Source organism: Neoarius graeffei, chromosome 7 (assembly GCF_027579695.1).
Source record: "Neoarius graeffei isolate fNeoGra1 chromosome 7, fNeoGra1.pri, whole genome shotgun sequence".
NCBI classification, from domain to species: domain Eukaryota; kingdom Metazoa; phylum Chordata; class Actinopteri; order Siluriformes; family Ariidae; genus Neoarius; species Neoarius graeffei.
In genome coordinates, this window is record NC_083575.1 from 60,452,867 (window position 1) to 60,473,759 (window position 20,893).

Consider the following 20,893-nt stretch of genomic DNA (forward strand, 5'->3'; position numbering starts at 1 on the left):
TACGACATTCGAAGTGCATTCTTAATATTCTTACTGCATTCAAACAGCATTCTAGATATTCCTACTGTGTTCCAACTACATTTGAACTGCATTCGAAAGCTAATACACCTGGAATGTGCAAGAATCATTCGAGGCAGGTTCGAAGTGCATTCTAAGCATTCGAACGGCATTCTTACAAAGCTGTAAGAAAATGTTGGTCAGTTTGAAATTCCCATCCGAATGTGGCACGAATTTTGAAAAAAAAAAAAAAAATTCATTCCGGCTGGTTCTGCTTGATTCCTGCTAATTCCGAATAAGTGTGGAGGCTTTATAATGGAGTTGAGTGATGACATCAGGTTTTGGGTAAACACAACACTACCAGTCAAAAGGTTGTACACACTAGATTGAATACGCATTTTTTTTTCGTCATCTTAAAAGACCTAGTGGGAGGAAATTACCAAATTGGGAGGGGGAAAATTGACATTTTGATAATTTTTTGAACCATAACTTGAACACAAGGCAAATATTTTTAAAAATCTGAATCAAAATGTATTTTTGAACAAGTTTTTACTTAAAACAAAGTAGGTTTACTTAAAATGAAATTGTTTCCCCAAACAAACAATTCCTATTTAGAATGTAGGAGTACTTGACCTGTTTGGTAACATTAAGCAATGTCTCCTGGGTGAAGCTGTACCATCAAACTGGTCGAGACGACACCAGGTATCCAAAGCTCCATCAGGAATATTGGTAAGAATTTTATATATAAAATTTGTTAAACACTTTTTCTGAGGACTATAATTCCATTGTTAGTTCACAGAGTAAATGTCTTAATATTCTAAAATAAAGAAAATATTCCAATGAGCAAACTTTTGACTGGGAGTTTATATTGCAAATAGGCACTCAGGTACAACTACAGCTGATTTCTTCTGACACATTGGTATGCATACACTTTCATTTTCAGTAGTACTTTCTTCAGACATCGGAATGTCTTCTTCTATTTGGCAAGAGCCAGCTTCTGCTCAGCATGTAAAAAGGCTTGTTTCTCCATGAGCTTGCGAAAGAGACCATCTTGGTTGGTGAGAAGCTGGGCATGACGGCCACACTCTACCACACGCTGCTGGTCCAGCACAGCCACAGCATCTGCGTTCTGGATGGTGGAGAGACGGTGAGCGATGATGAGCACTGTGCGGTCCTGCATCAGCCGCTCCAGGGCCTCTTGCACCAGGAACTCATTATCTGCATCCAGAGCACTGTGGCATTTAGGGGTACAAGAGAAGAGAATGAACTTATAAAAATTATATTTGCACACACAAGGTTGTCCCAACGCCCTCTATTCTTTCTGAACTGATCAGTATTATCTAGGACTCAGTGATACAGCACATTAATCTCACATAATTGAAAACATTAAAATCATTATTTAGCAAATTAGTTAGCTACAATGACCAGCTATTTTAAAAGCTCTAAACAGCAAGCTCAAGTCCACACCATTTGAAAAAAAAAAAAAAAATTGACAAGCACACCTCTACAATTCTAACTTGCACTACATGAAATAAAGAATACAATAAATCTGATGTAAACAAAAAAGTTTTATAATTATTTTTTGTTAGCAGAAATGGAAATTGATTTCAGAGCATTAGACAGTGACTAAGTCACTGTCTAATAAATAAATTTGAACAAGTAAATGTTACAATTGTTGACAAAAACTGGCAGAGCAGTCTGAATAGCTTAAGGTCAGACCAATATGTAGGTATATGTTCGGACTAACATATGACTTCTGAAAACACATTTTTGTCATCTAACACCCAGCACCAGTAAATTAATACAATGATTAATTAAAAGCCTTATGGATATGATTGTTTTTCACATACATAAATATTTAATAGCATTCTGTATTGTTAAGGGTTTCATTTTCATTACTGCAATCCTGAAAAAGCAGAACACCTCTCATATCTGAACAAGTATAAGCACTCATCAAGAAACACTAAAATCTTAAAGGAACAGTCCACCGTACTTCCATAATGAAATATGCTCTTATCTGAATTGAGACGAGCTGCTCCGTACCTCTCCGAGCTTTGCGCGACCTCCCAGTCAGTCAGACGCGCTGTCACTCCTGTTAGCAATGTAGCTAGGCTCAGCATGGCCAATGGTATTTTTTGGGGCTGTAGTTAGATGCGACCAAACTCTTCCGCGTTTTTCCTGTTTACATAGGTTTATATGACCAGTGACATGAAACAAGTTCAGTTACACAAATTGAAACGTAGCGATTTTCTATGCTATGGAAAGTCCGCACTATAATGACAGGCGTACTAACACCTTCTGCGCGCTTCGGCAGCGCATTGATATCTGAGCTCCGTATCAATGCGCTGCCGAAGCGCGCAGAAGGTGTTAGTACGCCTGTCATTATAGTGCGGACTTTCCATAGCATAGAAAATCACTACGTTTCAATTTGTGTAACTGAACTTGTTTCATGTCACTGGTCATATAAACCTATGTAAACAGGAAAAACGTGGAAGAGTTTGGTCGCATCTAACTACAGCCCCAAAAAATACCGTTGGCCATGCTGAGCCTAGCTACATTGCTAACAGGAGTGACAGCGCGTCTGACTGACTGGGAGGTCGCGCAAAGCTCGGAGAGGTATGGAGCAGCTCGTCTCAATTCAGATAAGAGCATATTTCATTATGGAAATACGGTGGACTGTTCCTTTAAGCTACTAAACATTCAGACTACACCTACAGTTGGGTTGTAGGGATAAGCACAAACAGAAAGCAAGCATCACTGTGCTGCTTCATAAGGGCATAGGAAATCTATATTCATTGTCCCTATTTAACAATAGACATCATAGTCCTATGAGATATATATTTTACAGCATACAAAACATACTATTGTGAAAACAATCAGACATTTTCTAGCATTAAAGCTTATATAATCTACATTAGTAGTGGAACACCCTACACTGCACACAACCTTTTCTGTAACCAAGCTACATCATAGTGAGTTGTTCAATAGCACGGACAGGATTGTGTGCAGTCAATAAAATGAGCAAACAGTCAAAAAAAAAAAAAAAACCCTGGCCAAATAGCTTAATGTAACCAGAACCAATTGACAGGTCAGCTTATTAATAACCATGAACTATGGTGCAATAGCCTTACTTGATCAAAAATAGGTGGTACAGCAGTCCAGACAAACCAATTTATTTGTTAGTGATGCACTGCTATTAACATAATGTGAATTATTTCGGCCACTGCCATTACACAAATGAACATCTTACCTTGTGGCTTCATCTAATAACAGTATTTTGGGGTTCTATCAGGGAAAAAAAAAAAGATTTCAGTGATGAAGTAGCATGAAATGTCTTATGGAATATGCTGGAGGAAAACTTGATAAATTACCTTTAGCAAGGCCCTTGCAATAGCAATTCTTTGTTTCTGTCCACCTGTTCATCCAATAAATCCATTAGTGACACCAGGTTTGAAATATCAGCATATGCATAATAGAGAATCCATCAGAGAAAGAAAGACTAAATTATTTAAAATGCCCACACAAAAACTAAAATTATGCATTTTGGTACCTGACAGGAGAACTCCTTTCTCTCCAACAAGAGTGTCAAAGCCATTGGGAAATCCACTAATGAAGTCATGAGCATTAGCTATCTGTGCTACTCGTAGGATGTCCTGTGTTGTGACCTGACTGGGATCGGATGCTCCGTATGCAATGTTCTCAGCAATGGTGCAAGAGAAGAGGACTGGCTCCTATACAAGGGGAAAAAAAAACAATACTATACTTTAGGGCATTCTGTAATCATGATAATTCTAAGGATTAAATAGTCATAATAGTGACACAGTGTTATGTAACCATTTGCTTGTGGTGCCGCTTACCTGGCTTACAGTTCCAATATTATTCCGAAGCCAATAAGCATTCAAATTCCGTATGTCATGGCCATCAACAGTTATCATACCTAAGTCAGGGTGATAAACAGAACTGTTAGTGAAAAAGCTAGATTCTGTGCATGATTGTAAAATGGAGGTGCTCACAGACCCCAGTGCTCACCCGAGTCTGGGTCATACAGACGGAGCAGAAGGGACACAAGAGTTGATTTTCCAGAGCCACTTGACCCCACCACTGCCATCACTGAACCAGCTGGCACAGACAGACTCAGGTTCTGGAAGACAGAGATATCTTTCCTTGTCGGGTAAGCAAACGACACATTATGGAACTCGAGGGCTCCCTTCAGCTGCTCTGGTCTCAACACAAGTCCCTCTGGGAGACAAGTGGAACACGGGGTTAAATGGAGTCTTTCAGACTCATTGATCAGTACAACGCTTGGTAAGTATTTATGTCATAACCCACATAACATTTTAGTAAAAACACAAAATATGTAGTTTGGTGATATTTACCACTGAGAGGAAATTCAGGCTTTCGCCCCATCAGTTCCCACAATCGTGTACCAGCTCCTAACCCCTTCATTAGCTCTGAATAGAATGAGCTCAGACCTTGCAATTCACAGTACATAAAGAGTATACACAAGTTAGGAATACTACATGACCCTCCTGTGATTTGTCTGTTATTGTGTGAGGTATTGAGGGCATATGATTAATGCATTTTATTCGCTTACGCGGAGTAATTTGTCCTCACCAGCAATGCTGATGCCCACCCAGAAGGCATACATAAGGAAGGAGGAAAGCTCTCCTACGGTCATGTGCTCGCTACCCATCAGCAGCCCGCCTTTATACAGCACACTCAGGACGATCATATTGCCACTCAGGCCAGTCTATACATACATATGTTTAAACAATGCAGTTTGAATATAATTGCTCAGTGTGTACAGGTAAAATTTGTAAATAGGTTTTAATATGACATACCACTCCAAAGAACCCAGCAGTAAGCCTAGCTTCCTTTTTAGCCAGTTGGAGGACATGTTCCACCTTCTCTGCGTAGGTCTGCACTTCTGTCAACTCTTTGCTGAATGCCCTAACTGTCCGTAAGTTACTGATCCTCTCTTCTGCCAGCTATACCATGCACAGAAAAGTTGTTAAAAACAAATTAACATAAGCAAATTAAGCCTTTATTTTATTTAAATTAAGAACAAGATGGAAATTTGCATTTTTTTTTATGATGCAATCATAATTTCCATATTTAACAACTGAAAACCACAAACACTGCAAAATTTCTTGAAAACACTAGAAATCAAGCATTGAGTAATTATTTGCATATTATGCACAATATAACTGTAAATGTCAGTCCAACTATCCAGAGACACATTTGAATACAAGTGTAAATGTGTAGCGGATGTGGTTAAACTCTTCTCAGAATCAAATCCTGATAGAAAAATACCAATAAAATAATCTTGTGCGAGCAGTATTATTGCACCTAAATTAAAAGTACACAAATTGCTGGTTCTGACCTCTGTGGCCTTTGCCAGAGCATCCTGTGTTTGTTTAGATATGGAGTGCACATATCTTCCATAGATGACTGCCAGGGCTGCCACGGGAGGTACAATCATTAGGACAAAGGTGGCAAGACTGGGTGACACATAGAACTAAAGAGAAGGAAAATAAGAAATGAAATTCAAGGAACTGACAAAATATTAAATTAGCTCTGCAATTACCAGCACAATCTAGCTCTGTAGGCTGTTCAAAAGACCTAAAAATTGAAGGAAAATATTGCTACAGTATAGTAACAGAATGGTTGAGGTTGATGCTGCTGTTTATTCATTGTTTGCATAAATGATCAAGTTTAAAAATTACTTAAATCACATTCATACTTGGAGTCGGAAAGTTACTCATGGCTTATGAAACTATCAGGATTACATACATGAACTCAACCACATTTCAGAACAGAGATAAATTATTCTCTGCCTGAGTGAAAAACATTCTCTCACACAAAAATTGGGGGGGGGAAGCTCCAAATGTTCATATTCATTGTTCTAATCCAAACACAGAGGAGAAAACCTCTATAATAATCCAGTAGAAGGCAATGAGAAACCACTACTGTAATTCTTCCCTAGAAACTTTGATGGCTAGAGTTGTAAGAGTGGCCACGTCACGGTACGCTAGCTAGCTAGATAGATAGACAGACAGATAATCTAAACATTACTCCTTATCATAGATTAAAATATATAATGCTTAATACAAATATCAGTCAACATTATTGAGTGCCATGATTCCAATCACAGCATCTGTTTACTTTAGACTACTGTTCACCATTAGAGCCCTGCACTCCTGCGGGAGTCCCGCGGGACCCGTCGCAAAGCAGTGCGGCGCGGGACAAATTTTGAAAGCTCATTGCGGGCGCGGGCGGGACCGGAAGTGCGCATATGCGCGCGCGGGCGGGAGCGGGAGTGCACATATGCGGCGCGGGTGGGAGCGGTGATAAGCTGCAGTCCCGCTAACTAAAAACGTGCTTGAAATAAAATTTATAAATTATTAATTTATGTCTATCATATATAATTTGTGCTGGATATTTTATTTGGCATTAATAAAAACATTTTAAGATGCCTAAATTTGCAGAGAGAGTCAGATTGCCAGATTGAGTGAGAAATGGCATCTTAAACTTGCCATTGATCACCCTAACGGGAAATCCTTTGATCACTCTAATGACTCGCAGTTCACACCCAGCTAGCAAAAGAACCATGAGTGAATTGATTTACTGCTTGCATTAGTCTACAACTTTAATCAGAGAGACAGGTTACACAGTGCTGGTAGGCTTGACTCAATGCTATCCCAGAAATCCTTCCTGTAATATGCAAATTTGGCTGTCCAATCAGAGGCGGCCAAATTTGCATATTACAGGAAGGATTTCTGGGATAGCATTGAGTCAAGCCTACCGTCACTGTGTAACATGTCTCTCTGATTAAAGTTGTAGACTAACGCAAGCAGTAAATCAATTCACTTTTTACTAGCTCTGCTTTGCAATTAAAAAAACAAACAAACAAACAAACAAACAAACAAACACACCCACATTAGTACAAAGCAAGCTCATTCACTTTTTTATGCTGATCAGAGAATTACAATGGTTCCTCATGTGATAAAAATGTGCGATTTGCGATTAAATATTTTAATCGTTTGACAGCACTAATTATTATTATTAGAGATACTACATGCTGAATTCAGAAACAAGGTAAACAATAACAAACGTGAGCTGTAGATATTTATGCTCAAATCCACTCAAAGTAGGGGGCAGGACACCATCACGCTGTGTCAAGACAAGAACTTTCCTGAGAAATAACGCAGACATCTGCATCATGCGGGATTTGCGGGCGGGAGCGGGACAAAATATGGCAAGCGCGGGCGGGAGCGGGACTGAAAATCATAATTTTTTGTGGGCGCGGGCGGGACTGAAAATCATAATTCTTTGCGGGCGCGGGCGGGAGTGGGACTGCACAATGCGGGCGGGACTGAAAAATCCGACCCGCGCAGACCTCTACTCACCATCATACTGACTCCAGCTCCAGCCTGAGCAACTGACCGTAGACCATCAGACACATTGTCAGTAAGCGCATTTCCAACTCGAGCTGTGTCCGATGAAAGGCGGTTAATGAGCTCACCAGTGCTCGTCTTGTCAAAGAATCCCACCTCCTGCCTCAAAATTGAGGAGAAAAGGGACTCACGCAAGTTTCTCACAATCCGCTGCCCTGCAAAAACCATCACAGATACAGTGCCTTGAAAAAGTATTCATACCCCTTGAACTTTTTCCACATTTTTCCACCTTACAGCCACAAACTTAAAAGTTTTTTATTGAGATTTTATGTGATAGACCAACACAGAGTAGCACATAATTGTGAAGTGAAATGAAAATGATAAATGGTCTTCAAAATTTTAAACAAATAAAAATCTGAAAAATGTGGTGTGCATTAGTATTCAGCCCCCTGTACTCTGATACCTCTAAATACAATCCAGTGCAATCAATTACCTTCAGAAGTCATCTAATTAGGGGCCAAGCTGGCAAATTAGTTAATAGAGTCCTACAGTGTGTAATTTACTCTCAGCATAAATACATTTGTTCTGTGAAGGCCTCAGTGGTTTGTTAGAGAACACTGAAGAACAAACAGCATCATGAAGACCAAAGAACTCACCAGACAGGCCAGGGATAAAGTTCTGGAGAAGTTTAAAGCAGGGTTAGGTTATAAAATATTATATATATCTCCCAAACGCTGAACATCTCAAGAAGCACTGTTCAATCCATCACTCAAAAATGGAAAAAAGTATGGCACAACTGCAAACCTACCAAGACATGGCCGTCCACCTAAACTGACAGAGCGAGCAAGGAGAGCACTGGTCAGAGAAGCAGCCAAGAGGCCCATGATCACTCTGGAGGAGCTGCAGAAATCCACAGCTTAGGTGGGAGAATCTGTGCACAGGACAACTATAAGTCGTACACTCCACAAATCTGGCCTTTTTGGAAGAGTGGCAAGAAGAAAGCCATTGTTGAAAGACAGGCATAAGAAGTCCCGTTTGCAGTTTGCCAGAAGCCATGTAGGGGACACAGCAAACATGTGGAAGAAGGTGCTTTGGTCAGATGAGACCAAAGTTGAACTTTTTGGCCTAAATGCAAAGCGCTGTGTGTGGCGGAAAACTAACACTGCTCATCACCCTGCACACACCATCCCCACTGTGAAACATGGTGGTGGCAGCATCATGCTATGGGGATGCTTTTCTTCAGCAGGGACAGGGAAGCTGGTCAGAGCTAAATACAGGGCAATCCTGGAAGAAAACCTGTTGGAGGCTGCAAAAGACTTGAGACTGGGAAGGAGATTCACCTTCCAGCAAGACAATGACCCTAAACATATAGCCAGAGCTACAGTGAAATGGTTTAGATCAAATATTATTCATGTGTTAGAATGGCCCAGTCAAAGTCCAGACCTAAATCGCATTGAGCATCTGTGGCAAGACTTGAAAATTGCTGTTCACAGACGCTCTCCATCCAATCTGGCTGAGCTTGAGCTATTTTGCAAAGAAGAATGGACAAAAATTTCAGTGTCTAGATGTGCAAAGCTGGTAGAGACATACCACAAAAGACTTGCAGCTGTAATTGCAGCAAAAGGTGGCTCTACAAAGTATTGACGCAGGGGGGCTGAATACTAATGCACATCATATTTTTCAGATTTTTACTTGTTTAAAATTTTGAAGACCATTTATCATTTTCGTTTCACTTCACAATTATGTGCTACTCTGTGTTGGTCTATCACATAAAATCTCAATAAAAAAAACCTTAAGTTCGTGGTTGTAAGGTGGAAAAACGTGAAAAAGTTCAAGGGGTATGAATACTTTTGCAAGGCACTGTAGTGTGTTCAAGTCAACCAGTGAATCAGTCAAGAGTTTTTCATTCATTCATACAATCTCCAGTATAAAATTTACTGCTAATGCTTCTATATTGCAACCATCATAAATAAACAAGGCCAAACAACACATTTGTTCAAGTGGCTTTTGCATTGTGGCTCCTGCCGAGAGCTCACCTGAGACATGAATAAGATATATACGTGCAGCATTGGCAGCTCCACCACACAGGAAAACCCCTGCTAGCATGATGCACAGCGAGGTCAGGGAGGAACTGAAGTCTGCACACGAGTTTGTGTAGACAGTGTCAATCACTTTACCCAAGAAAAATGGAGCAGACATGGTGACAGCACTGGAGACAACCAGGAAGCTCACAGCAGCTATGAGGAAATTCAGAAAACAGTAGAAAGAACAATAGTCAAACATTTGTTATACGCATACATAAAGCAGACAATTGTTCAACACAATTTATGTATTTAAAAAGACATGGAATGGCTGACATTGAATGAAGAGTTTGTTCAATCTGCTTGCTTAAATCTATCATAAGAATTAGTACTAATTGACATTGAAAACTCAGCATATGTGGTCTCTGTAATTCCCTCTGTGTAAGTAATGCTAGAATAAATAGTGCCTGAAATTACACTGCAAAAACAGCAACTGAACTGTAGTGAATCCAGGGTTTGAGAAAGAGGAGACACGAAGGGATACACGAAGGGATAGGAACCACAAAATTATCAATAACACAAACTTACTTTTGTAGAATTTTAATTGTTTACTGGTGCAAAATTAATTGCCTCATGCAGTCCTCTCAATAACTGCCGGCAACCGGCGATTTTGCCGCCTACAAACGCTCCATTGCCGGCTACTCACAGTGGTTTTTCAAAGAATTGAAATTCATAAGTTTTTACTTCATAATTTATACTTCATAAAAATAAAATTTTGCATTCAGGATCACTCAGAATTCACCATTTAACATCAAAATTTTCCAGGGAAGGACCCCCCTCTTTTTTATACATCGCGGCAGTGGCTAACACAGCCTCCGCTCAGCTTACGCTTAACATGGATCCCAGACGGCCGCTATTTAGCAGAATTCCGCTATTTTTCTAGCCAAAAAGTGTTTTTTTTTTAAATCTCTTGTATATCCATTAAAAATATGTTTAAGTAAAATGACCAGCAGAATACGTTCTGATTTGGTTTGCTTGTTTAGTGACGTTTTCATCGGCTTCGTTTGTTCTCGTTGACATTCGGGAACACTCGGAAGTTAAATTGATGTAAATACCGCGAGACTGTACGCGATAGAACAAGAAAACAATATGGCTGCGCCCATTTGCTAGAAAACGTGTTTTAACTCCGTTCGTGCTTTAGTTTCTAATGGGTTGAACTTAATTCAATATATCGTGGAAAGTGTAGTTGCGCTTAGCCAGAGAGGAAGTTGAATCCAAGAAGAGATTAATGAATATGGTGAATACAGAACTTGAAACAAAAGCTCATGCGAACAGAGTAGCCAAGAAACTATCCAAAAGAGCACTGCAGGAACATCAGAAAAAGCAGAAGGAAAGATCAGGGAAACAAAAGCAGAGAAAACTGGAGGAAAAATCACAGAATGCACCCCAGAAAAGAGCATTAAATTCCTCTGCAGTGAAACCTTTCAAAAAGAGAAAGGTTTAAATCAAATTTCTCCAATATTTGCTGTACATATGTATATATCTAATATTACTGAATCATTGATTTCTGCTCATATTCATGATTTTTGAAAAATGAATGTGGCTTATATTAGACTAGTATTGACATTAACTAAATCTATGCAAAAAATGTGTTCTATAGCATCTTTAAATGTTAAAATCTCAACAGCTTCAGGGGGCTTTGCCCCCTGTACCCCCAGCAGGGGCGCTGCCCCTGCACCCCACAAAGGGCTTGCAGACCCCTTGACCCATGTTGATAAAGTTTCTTACATTCCTCTATTTTTTTCAATTACTGCTGGGATCCCTGGCTTAACCTCTGCCTACTACTCTTTCTTACTTGCCCCTTTCTCAGAAATATATTGAGGGGGCTGCTCATGGGATTTTGGGACAAAATACAATGCTAGTGTAATGCCCCCCAATCACCATGACATCACCAAAATGCAGCAACTGACAGACCTTTTAAAAGGTCATAGGCAACGGTCGGAGGTGAAACGTAGAATATCAACTTTATTGTCTAGAAGAACAACCCAAAAAGCGAATTCAATCTTCCTAGTGTCTAATTTGCACCCTAAAATTGAATAAAATGGTTAAAATATAGCGGCACGGTGGTGTAGTGGTTAGCGCTGTCGTCTCACAGCAAGAAGGTCCGGGTTCGAGCCCCGTGGCCGGCGAGGGCCTTTCTGTGCGGAGTTTGCATGTTCTCCCCTTGTCCGCGTGGGTTTCTTCCGGGTGCTCCGGTTTCCCCCACAGTCCAAAGACATGCATGTTAGGTTAACTGGTGACTCTAAATTGACCGTAGGTGTGAATGTGAGTGTGAATGGTTGTCTGTGTCTATGTGTCAGCCCTGTGATGACCTGGCGACTTGTCCAGGGTGTACCCCGCCTTTCGCCCGTAGTCAGCTGGGATAGGCTCCAGCTTGCCTGCGACCCTGTAGAACAGGATAAAGCGGCTAGAGATAATGAGGTTAAAATATACTGTTTTGCCCAGTTTCCGAAGGTTTGTTTACATCTCCCTTATGCGCACTTTCACTGCCAGGGGACCGTCATCATGACATCATTCAAGCCAAACAGACTGGGAGCAGTTCTATGTTTACTTGCAAACCGAGCACATGTGTACGGACTTTGGTCGTGAGAGGTTGTGTAAAATATCTGAAAGTGATAGCAATTTTGAAGTAGGAACTCTCCAGATTGAATATTGAGAGGTGAAACCACCCATGTATGAACCTATGACTGTTGCAAAGCAATCGGTGAATGTGGCTCGCTGGTTTGACCGTGCAGCCTCGGAATCGGACAAAGACTCGGCCGACTCTGATCGCGGTGACGCCAGACCTCAACAAGACTCGCACCCAAACGATTTACCCTGGTGGTTATGATAAATTCCTACTTTCATCGTAATACTAAATAAGAGCCGAATAATTAAAACCGCCCTCCCTAGTGGATATAGGTAACGATTACATGATAGTGCGCTGGTAGGCCACATTAGCCTGCCATCCACGGCATTATACTGTTTATAGCCTACTCTAAGTGAGGAAATATCCCTTTGTCTCATTTCCACAATGATTGTACAGGAACCCTCAGGATTTTTGACTTGTCAATTGCAAGCAAAAGTAAAAATGTTTACCTCCAATCTTCTCCTTTTTGCTTGAACGTTGCTGGTCCGTTTCTTCTTTGACTGCTTGATTTTGTTTCACGCACACAACCCACTCTCTCCGCCTCTTCTCTTTCGGGAAAAAACAACCCTCTGACTTCACGTGCACAATCCACTCTCTCCGCCTCATCTCCTCTTTCGGAAAAAGCCAACCCACTCGCTCCGCCTCTTCTTTTCCAGAAAAAGCCAACCCACTCGCTCCGCCTCATCTCCTCTTTCGGAAAAAGCCAACCCACTCGCTCCGCCTCTTCTTTTCCGGAAAAAGCCAACCCACTCGCTCCGCCTCTTCTCCTCTTCTGGAAAAAGCCAAACCTCTCGCTCCGCCTCTTCTCTTCTGGAAAAAGCCAACCCACTCGCTCCGCCTCTTCTCTTCTGGAAAAAGCCAAACCTCTCGCTCCGCCTCTTCTCCTCTTCTGGAAAAAGCCAATCCACTCTCTCTGCCTCTTCTCCTCTCTCGGAAAAAGGTAAAAACTTCTTCCTGAACTGGTCCCGTTGTTACAGTTCACTGCACAACAATAAGGTATGGTTTTTCTTTGGAAATTCCTGAATGCACGTTTGCACGCAAGCCAAACGGCAATGCAAGTAAATGGAAGTGGACTCAACTCAAGCGGTTTGTTTGTCTTGAATGACATCACGTGCCGAGTGGTCACGAAAATTGCCGAACAGAAATTCGCCGTGATTCGCGCCAATTTATTTTAATTATTACTTATTAACAATACTTCCTGGAACCAGAAGAAAATTACAGAGGGTTTTTTAACATATAAAGTTTCAAATGTACATAAATTGAAAACTGTTGCCTATGACCTTTAACTCCCAAGAGGTGAATAGCTCGCCGTAGATCCCAGTCATGTTTTAATTACTGCAATTCTAATACTCTACCACACAACTGTCTAAAAAAAAATTTGTAAAATGCTTTATTTCCTAAAAAAGTGTCCCAAGGGGACACTGAAGTGCTTAGCTTAAAAACAAACAAACAAATGATTACTTCAAAACTAAATATAAAGCACAAGATTTTATGCTTAGCTTTTTCCTTTCAAACCTATGTCACTGCTTTAACACTGACCAGATGCTTCATTAGGCCATAAGTTTGTAATGGAAGAGATTCATTGGAAAGTTAGCTTTATTTTTATTTTAATGGGCCATTCACTAGACCGTAGTTATAATCAATCAATAAATTGTAAGAACACCGGTGTTCCTAGGTTGCTGTTTTAACACACTGAACCACATTAAGCTGCATCTTTGTGAGTGTATATGGAGATGCTTATGGGGAAATCATTGTGCTCTGATCTGAATGCTGTTTTGAACGTTTTGTCAGTAGATGTTATTTCTGACAGCATTAGGCTACGTTTACATTAGACCATATCTGTCTCGTTTTCTTCGCGGATGCACTGTCCGTTTACATTAAACCCCCTGGAAAAGCCAGGAAACGGGAATCCGCCAGCGTCCACGTATTCAATCTAGATCGTATCTGGTCCGGTGCTGTGTAAACATTCAGAATACGCGAATACGCTGTGCTGAGCTCTAGCTGGCGTCTCATTGGACAACATCACTGTGACATCCACCTTCCTGATTCGCTGGCGTTGGTCATGTGACGCGACTGCTGAAAAACGGCGCGGACTTCCGCCTTGTATCACCTTTCATTAAAGAGTATAAAAGTATGAAAATACTGCAAATACTGATGCAAATACTGCCCATTGTGTAGTTATGATTGTCTTTAGGCTTGCCATCCTTCCACTTGCAAGTAATAAGTGATCTGCGCTGGGATCTCACACACAGCGGCTCAGTCCCGAATCGTGGCTTGTTCACTTCACTCGCGCGCTGTGTGAGCTGCGCAGGGCCGGAGTGCGCACCCTCCAGAGGGCACTCGCTGTTCAGGGCGGAGTGATTTGGAGCGCAGGATGCCTGCGGAGCCGAGCGTATCCGCGTATTGGCGTTGCTATGTGCACGGCTAACGGTTTTAGTGTAAATGCGAATCGTTTTAAGAACATTAATCTGATGATCCGCTGATTCGACGTAATGTAAACGTAGCCTTAGTGCGAGAGTGATTTGTTCTTGCTTTGGCACATTAGGACTCATTATGCTTTTTCCCCCCCCTCCAATAAGCTTTTTAGAACATCCCCCCCAAAAAAAGGTTTCCTTCTAACACACTAAAGGGTTCCTCAGGCCCTGTCCACACGGCAATGGATTCAGGTGACTCCGATACAATTGCTTATCGTTTAGGCCTGGCGTCCACACGGCACCGGCGTTTTGGGTGCCCAAAACGCAATCTTTTTGAGAACGGGTTCCAGAGTGGAAAGATCTGGCAACGTTGCCGTTGTGAAGTCGTCTGGATGAGTAGAACGGATTTGTTTACGATGACGTCACAACCACATGACTGTGAGTGCTTCACGCCGGGTAGAAGTGTAACGAACTCGATGCGAGTTGTCAACAAATCCTATAACTTGGTTCATGAAACGCGCTTACAAAATATTTTCACTGTGAACATTTATTGTGTAATGGTGCAAAGTGAGAGAGAGAGAGAGACTCTGCCCTTAGGGCAGAGTCAATCCCGCCAGCAAAAATAGGGAAAAAAAAAGGAGCGATCTCACCTCTTCAGATGTGGGTTTAAGTCCTACAATACATTCCTCAAAAAGGGCGTAGAAGAAATTAATCCATCAACGTGTAGCATTCAATTTATTCCGGACCATTAAAGACGCCGCCTTCCGCGTAGAATCATACGTCATCCTCGTCACCATATTGGATAGGTCAAAGCGGAGAATAAAGATTCATGTGCTGCGTTTAACTGTACCAACAGGTTTACCGTCCAAACGAGATCATATGGGATTACCTTTCACAGGTGAGAAACAACAAATTAATCCATCAACGTGTATCATTCAATTTATTCCGGACCATTAAAGACGCCGCCTTCCGCGTAGAATCATACGTCATCCTCGCCGCCATTTTGGAGAGGTCAAAGCAGAGAATAAAGATTAGCTGCGTTTAACTGTACCAACAGGTTTGCCGTCCAAACGAGATCACATGGGATTACCTTTCACAGGTGAGACTGGAAAGATACTTTTCATTGTATTTGGTCATTATACTGTAATTTTACAAACAGATTTTCCTGACTTTGTGGCTAAAATGAAGTCTCGCGCATAATAGTTTATGCGCATGCGTCCTTACTTCTATTGTTCTGGTGTCTCCGAAGGGACTGTCTTACAGCGCCCCTAGAGGTGTGGCATGTGTATTGCATCGTTTTCAGCAAGCGTTGCGTTGCCATATGGACCTGATATTTTACTGATTGTTGCCCATTTGGACGCGATATATTTTTAAATAACATCTCGTTGCCGTTGTCGTGTGGATGTAGCCTCAGTTTCTCTCCCTTACCCCTTTTCCACCAACAGGGAATGGGTTCCATTCTCATTTGTGCATCAAATTTTGACCGTTGAGAGCATTCTGACCAAAAATTTATTGGTTTGGAATCTGAAAAGTTCCTAACTGGAACCAAAATATAGCTGTTTTTTTCCACTATGAACCATGACATCAGTGGGCATGTCATTAGTTTGGAGAGGAAACAGAGCACAGCAACGGAGAACACAACAGAAAAGAATCTCTCTTCAGAAAAAAATGGAACAAAAACATCTGCAAAAATTAATAAAAACCTCAGAGGTAATCAATGTGCTCCCTCATCTTGCTAATACCGTTTACTCTTGTTGTGTATTGTGCAACACCCTCTGTTCATGATGGTGTGGTTCCATCAAAACTGGGGAAAACGTGGGTTGGTTCGCTAGCAGGCACCAAGTTTCAAGGAATCCTGAATGGAACTGGTTCAAGAACCCATTCCCTGGTGGTCAAAAAGCAGCTTCTGGGAGAACTCTAGGTTCTAAGTGGAACAGAAAGTCTCCTTTGCAAAAAGGTCCCAAGCAGAATGTAGTAGTTGTTGACTGTTCATGTGCAAAAAGACAATCAGTGTCCTGCTACTACATCTACTACTTGTCTTTTTTTTCTACTCTATACTTGTGTGCACTATTTTCAAGTAGTTTTTTCTGTACATTGTAGTACATGGAGAAACACTTTCATCCAACCATGTACAGTACAACCCCGATTCCAAAAAAGTTGGGACAAAGTACAAATTGTAAATAAAAACGGAATGCAATAATTTACAAATCTCAAAAACTGATATGGGCGGCACGGTGGTGTAGTGGTTAGCGCTGTCGCCTCACAGCAAGAAGGTCCGGGTTCGAGCCCCATGGCCAACGAGGGCCTTTCTGTGTGGAGTTTGCATGTTCTCCCCGTGTCCGCGTGGGTGTGCTCCGGTTTCCCCCACAGTCCAAAGACATGCAGGTTAGGTTAACTGGTGACTCTAAATTGACCGTAGGTGTGAATGTGAATGGTTGCCTGTGTCTATGTGTCAGCCCTGTGATGACCTGGCGACTTGTCCAGGGTGTACCCCGCCTTTTGCCCGTAGTCAGCTGGGATAGGCTCCAGCTTGCCCGCGACCCTGTAGAACAGGATAAAGCGGCTAGAGATAAATGAGATGAGATGAAAAACTGATATTGTATTCACAATAGAACATAGACGACATATCAAATGTCAAAAGTGAGACATTTTGAAATTTCATGCCAAATATTGGCTCATTTGAAATTTCATGACAGCAACACATCTCAAAAAAGTTGGGACAAGGGCAATAAGAGGCTAAAAAAAAGTTAAAAGGTACAAAAAAGGAACAGCTGGAGGACCAAACTGCAACTCATTAGGTCAATTGGCAATAGGTCATTAACATGACCGGGTATAAAAAGAGCATCTTGGAGTGGCAGCGGCTCTCAGAAGTAAAGATGGGAAGAGGATCACCAATCCCCCTAATTCTGCCCGACAAATAATGGAGCAATATCAGAAAGGAGTGAGTTTGACAGTGTAAAATTGCAAAAAGAGTTTGAACATATCATCTACAGTGCATAATATCATAAAAAGATTCAGAGAATCTGGAAGAATCTCTGTGCGCAAGGGTCAAGGCCGGAAAACCATACTGGGTGCCCGTGATCTTCGGGCCCTTAGATGGCACTGCATCACTTACAGGCATGCTTCTGTATTGGAAATCACAAAATGGGCTCAGGAATATTTCCAGAGAACATTATCTGTGAACACAATTCACCGTGCCATCCGCCGTTGCTAGCTAAAACTGTATAGTTCAAAGAAGAAGCCGTATCTAAACATGATCCAGAAGTGCAGACGTCTTCTCTGGGCCAAGGCTCATTTAAAATGGACTGTGGCAAAGTGGAAAACTGTTCTGTGGTCAGACGAATCAAAATGTGAAGTTCTTTATGGAAATCAGGGACGCCGTGTCATTCAGACTAAAGAGGAGAAGGACGACCCAAGTTATCATCAGCGCTCAGTTCAGAAGCCTGCATCTCTGATGGTATGGGGTTGCATTAGTGCGTGTGGCATGGGCAGCTTACACATCTGGAAAGACACCATTAATGCTGAAAGGTATATCCAGGTTCTAGAGCAACATATGCTCCCATCCAGATGACGTCTCTTTCAGGGAAGACCTTGCCTTGCATTTTCCAACATGACAATGCCAAACCACATACTGCATCAATTACAGCATCATGGCTGCGTAGAAGAAAGGTCCGGGTACTGAACTGGCCAGCCTGCAGTCCAGATCTTTCACCCATAGAAAACATTTGGCGCATCATAAAACGGAAGATACGACAAAAAAAAAAAAAAAAGACCTAAGACAGTTGAGCAACTAGAATCCTACATTAGACAAGAATGGGTTACCATTCCTATCCCTAAACTTGAGCAACTTGTCTCCTCAGTCCCCAGATGTTTACAGACTGTTGTAAAGAGAAAAGGGGTGTCTCACAATGGTAAACATGGCTTTGTCCCAACTTTTTTGAGGTGTTATTGTCATGAAATTTAAAATCACCAAATTTTTCTCTTTAAATGATACATTTTCTCAGTTTAAACATTTGATATGTCATCTATGTTCTATTCTGAATAAAATATGGAATTTTGAAACTTCCACATCATTGCATTCCGTTTTTATTTACAATTTGTCCTCTGTCCCAACTTTTTTGGAATTGGGGTTGTACATAGTTGCTGATGACAAAGTGACCTTGACCTTAATCAAACATACAAAAACACTGAGGTCAGAATTTGGGTGACTGATCTGAAGGGTTGCAACAGCCACTCTGTGCCACCCCTGTAGTTGAGATGTGTGCTTTTTACCTGATAGCCTCCAGCGCTCTGGATGAGCGAGCCACAATAACTTTTTGAAGTCGCCTGAGGATATCCGTCCTGGTCTGTCATTGGTTTTGACTTCTCTTCCCACATGCTCTGCTGCTTGCTTGGAGTCTGTCGACGTGCTGTAAAAAGCAAATGGAGTGGAGGTCCTGAAGTGCGTCCAAACACAATGTGGACCTAAAGTTGCTCCAAGTCGGAATTGGGGAAAAAGGGATGCTTGAAGTACAGTTTCACAGACCAGTTTTCTCTGGGATCTTAAAGTCAGACCAGATAGCTGGTAAAGTCTTACTGGGCGTTTGCAGGTAACAGTCCAGTGCTCTAAGAGTTTCTTGGTAGTGAATCTCGACATCTGCAACATTGTTACTCCACACATTAAGAGGAAGTAAGATGAATTGAGGCTTTAGCTTTGATCCACTTCCCTTTCAATGAAGATCATCATCACAAGCACATCCAAATCAGAGCAGAAACCTTGTTACAGTCTGTGTGGCTCTTAGTTAGTGAGTAGTTAGCTAAACTAATAACGTACCTTGTGAGGGTTTTTTCTGCTTCTGGCATCTTAAGAAGGAAAGCATACTGTGAACCAGGCTGCTGTTCCGTTTCTGACGGTTACTGAACATTATCTGTGACTGACAGCAACACACAGCCTTTTCTCTTGTTATCTCCTCTCACACCCAGACAAGTTATTGGCACTCCCAAACGTCACAAAAATCTGTCACACTAATGTGTCCGTCGTGTACTTCCTTGCAGCGTCCATGTTGTGTGGTCTGTTTACGACACCGGTTTAAAAAACAAAACAAACTTATATAATTAAAAATTATATGAAATAAAAAAAAAGTTACCCCGACAAAAGTCCTGATTGAAGGTGTTAACTAGGCTGCATTACACTCGCGAAGACTAGTTTCCCTACACACAGGTTATGACCGCACCGTGTAGATCACTATCGCACTAGACACTGCCAGAGAGGTGCAGAGAGGACGAACTGTACTTTTCTCACATATTCTTTAGTACAGGAGGATGCTGCCGTGAGCGACCACAGAGACGTTCTTAAAAGAGGAGAAAACGGTTCCAACCTTCGGGTGAAAACGCTTAACAGCGGTAGGGCTTCAAAAGGAGACCAGAGGTTGTTTGAATGGAATCCTGTAAGAGAAGTGGCTCAGTATCCTAAACAAACTGCTATTTTGTGAAAACAGTTGGTTTCATTAAAAAAAAATAGACTACCTCTGCGATGATCTTTAACGTCTTATCCATGGACGAGAAAATTATGACGCCGCCCGCTAAACTCTAAACCGAAAGAATGAACGTTTTTGAGACAAGGTAGAGGTGTTACGACAGATGGAACCCATTTACGGCGGCTCTACACTGTCGTGTAGCCTATTACATATACACAAAACTGCAGCTTAATAAACACAAATAATTACATTGTACTGCACTAGGCGTCAGTCTTTCAATTCGACTCTGACATAAAAAAATGTGACATAAAAAAATCTGCTCTCCTGTACCATAAGCGTAATTGTCGTAAACTTTAGGAGAATGATGAGTGACGTCTGAGAACTGATTCCATTGGCTCACAGTGATACACGTGACCCAGGCTAAAGCTAGTTAGCCGTTAAGTTTTCGTAAGTGTGAGACACTGAGCTTTAAATAAAATCTGGAGAGCTCATAGGCTCGTCAGAGTGAAGCCAGCTGGCCGCCATCTTATCACTCCCATCGCGGAGCGGAACTGTCATTTAGATTACTGGAAGCTACACAAAATTGGACAAGTTATTCATGTAGTTGGTGAGAAAAATTAGAAGCAAATGCCTACATGTGCAGCAGTGAACTATACAAATCGTCAGGTCAAAGGTTGTGGACGGATGTTTCACCTGTTTGTGTGTGTGTGTATATGTATACATGTATGTATATACATACACATATGTATACACATGTATACACACACACACACACACACACACACATATAAAATGTATGCATGTATGTATGTATGTATGTATGAATGTATGTATGTATAAGAAGAAATATGAGAAAGGTACACTGTATAAGAGAAAAACAAATAGTGACTGAACTGGAACAGGAAAAAACAGTAATAGC

General features: G+C 41.4%; 1 protein-coding gene across 1 annotated transcript; it reads right to left on the reverse strand.

Moving 5' to 3' along the window:
- Positions 1–842: 842 nt before the first annotated feature.
- abcb10 (ATP-binding cassette, sub-family B (MDR/TAP), member 10) lies at positions 843–20,307 on the reverse strand. The gene is made up of 14 exons (XM_060926165.1): positions 20,024–20,307; positions 18,791–19,942; positions 9,431–9,631; positions 7,407–7,609; positions 5,381–5,515; positions 4,839–4,985; positions 4,612–4,747; positions 4,374–4,469; positions 4,027–4,236; positions 3,855–3,934; positions 3,548–3,728; positions 3,369–3,412; positions 3,248–3,282; positions 843–1,229 (listed from the first exon to the last, which is right to left on the reverse strand). The coding sequence occupies exons 2-14, from the start codon at positions 19,176–19,178 to the stop codon at positions 974–976; spliced, it is 2,112 nt and encodes a 703-aa protein (XP_060782148.1). The 5' UTR covers positions 19,179–19,942; positions 20,024–20,307; the 3' UTR covers positions 843–973.
- Between the last annotated feature and the right edge of the window lie 586 nt (positions 20,308–20,893).

Bases quoted from the DNA above. Each gene is read 5' to 3' on its own strand.
- abcb10 (XM_060926165.1), bottom strand. From the start codon at position 19,178: ATGTGTGGAGTAACAATGTTGCAGATGTCGAGATTCACTACCAAGAAA. The intron at 4,470-4,611 runs GTGAGGACAAAT...GTGAATTGCAAG, and splicing joins GGTGGGCATCAGCATTGCTG to GTCTGAGCTCATTCTATTCA. The intron at 3,935-4,026 runs GTGAGCACTGGG...ACCCTGACTTAG, and splicing joins TCTGTATGACCCAGACTCGG to GTATGATAACTGTTGATGGC.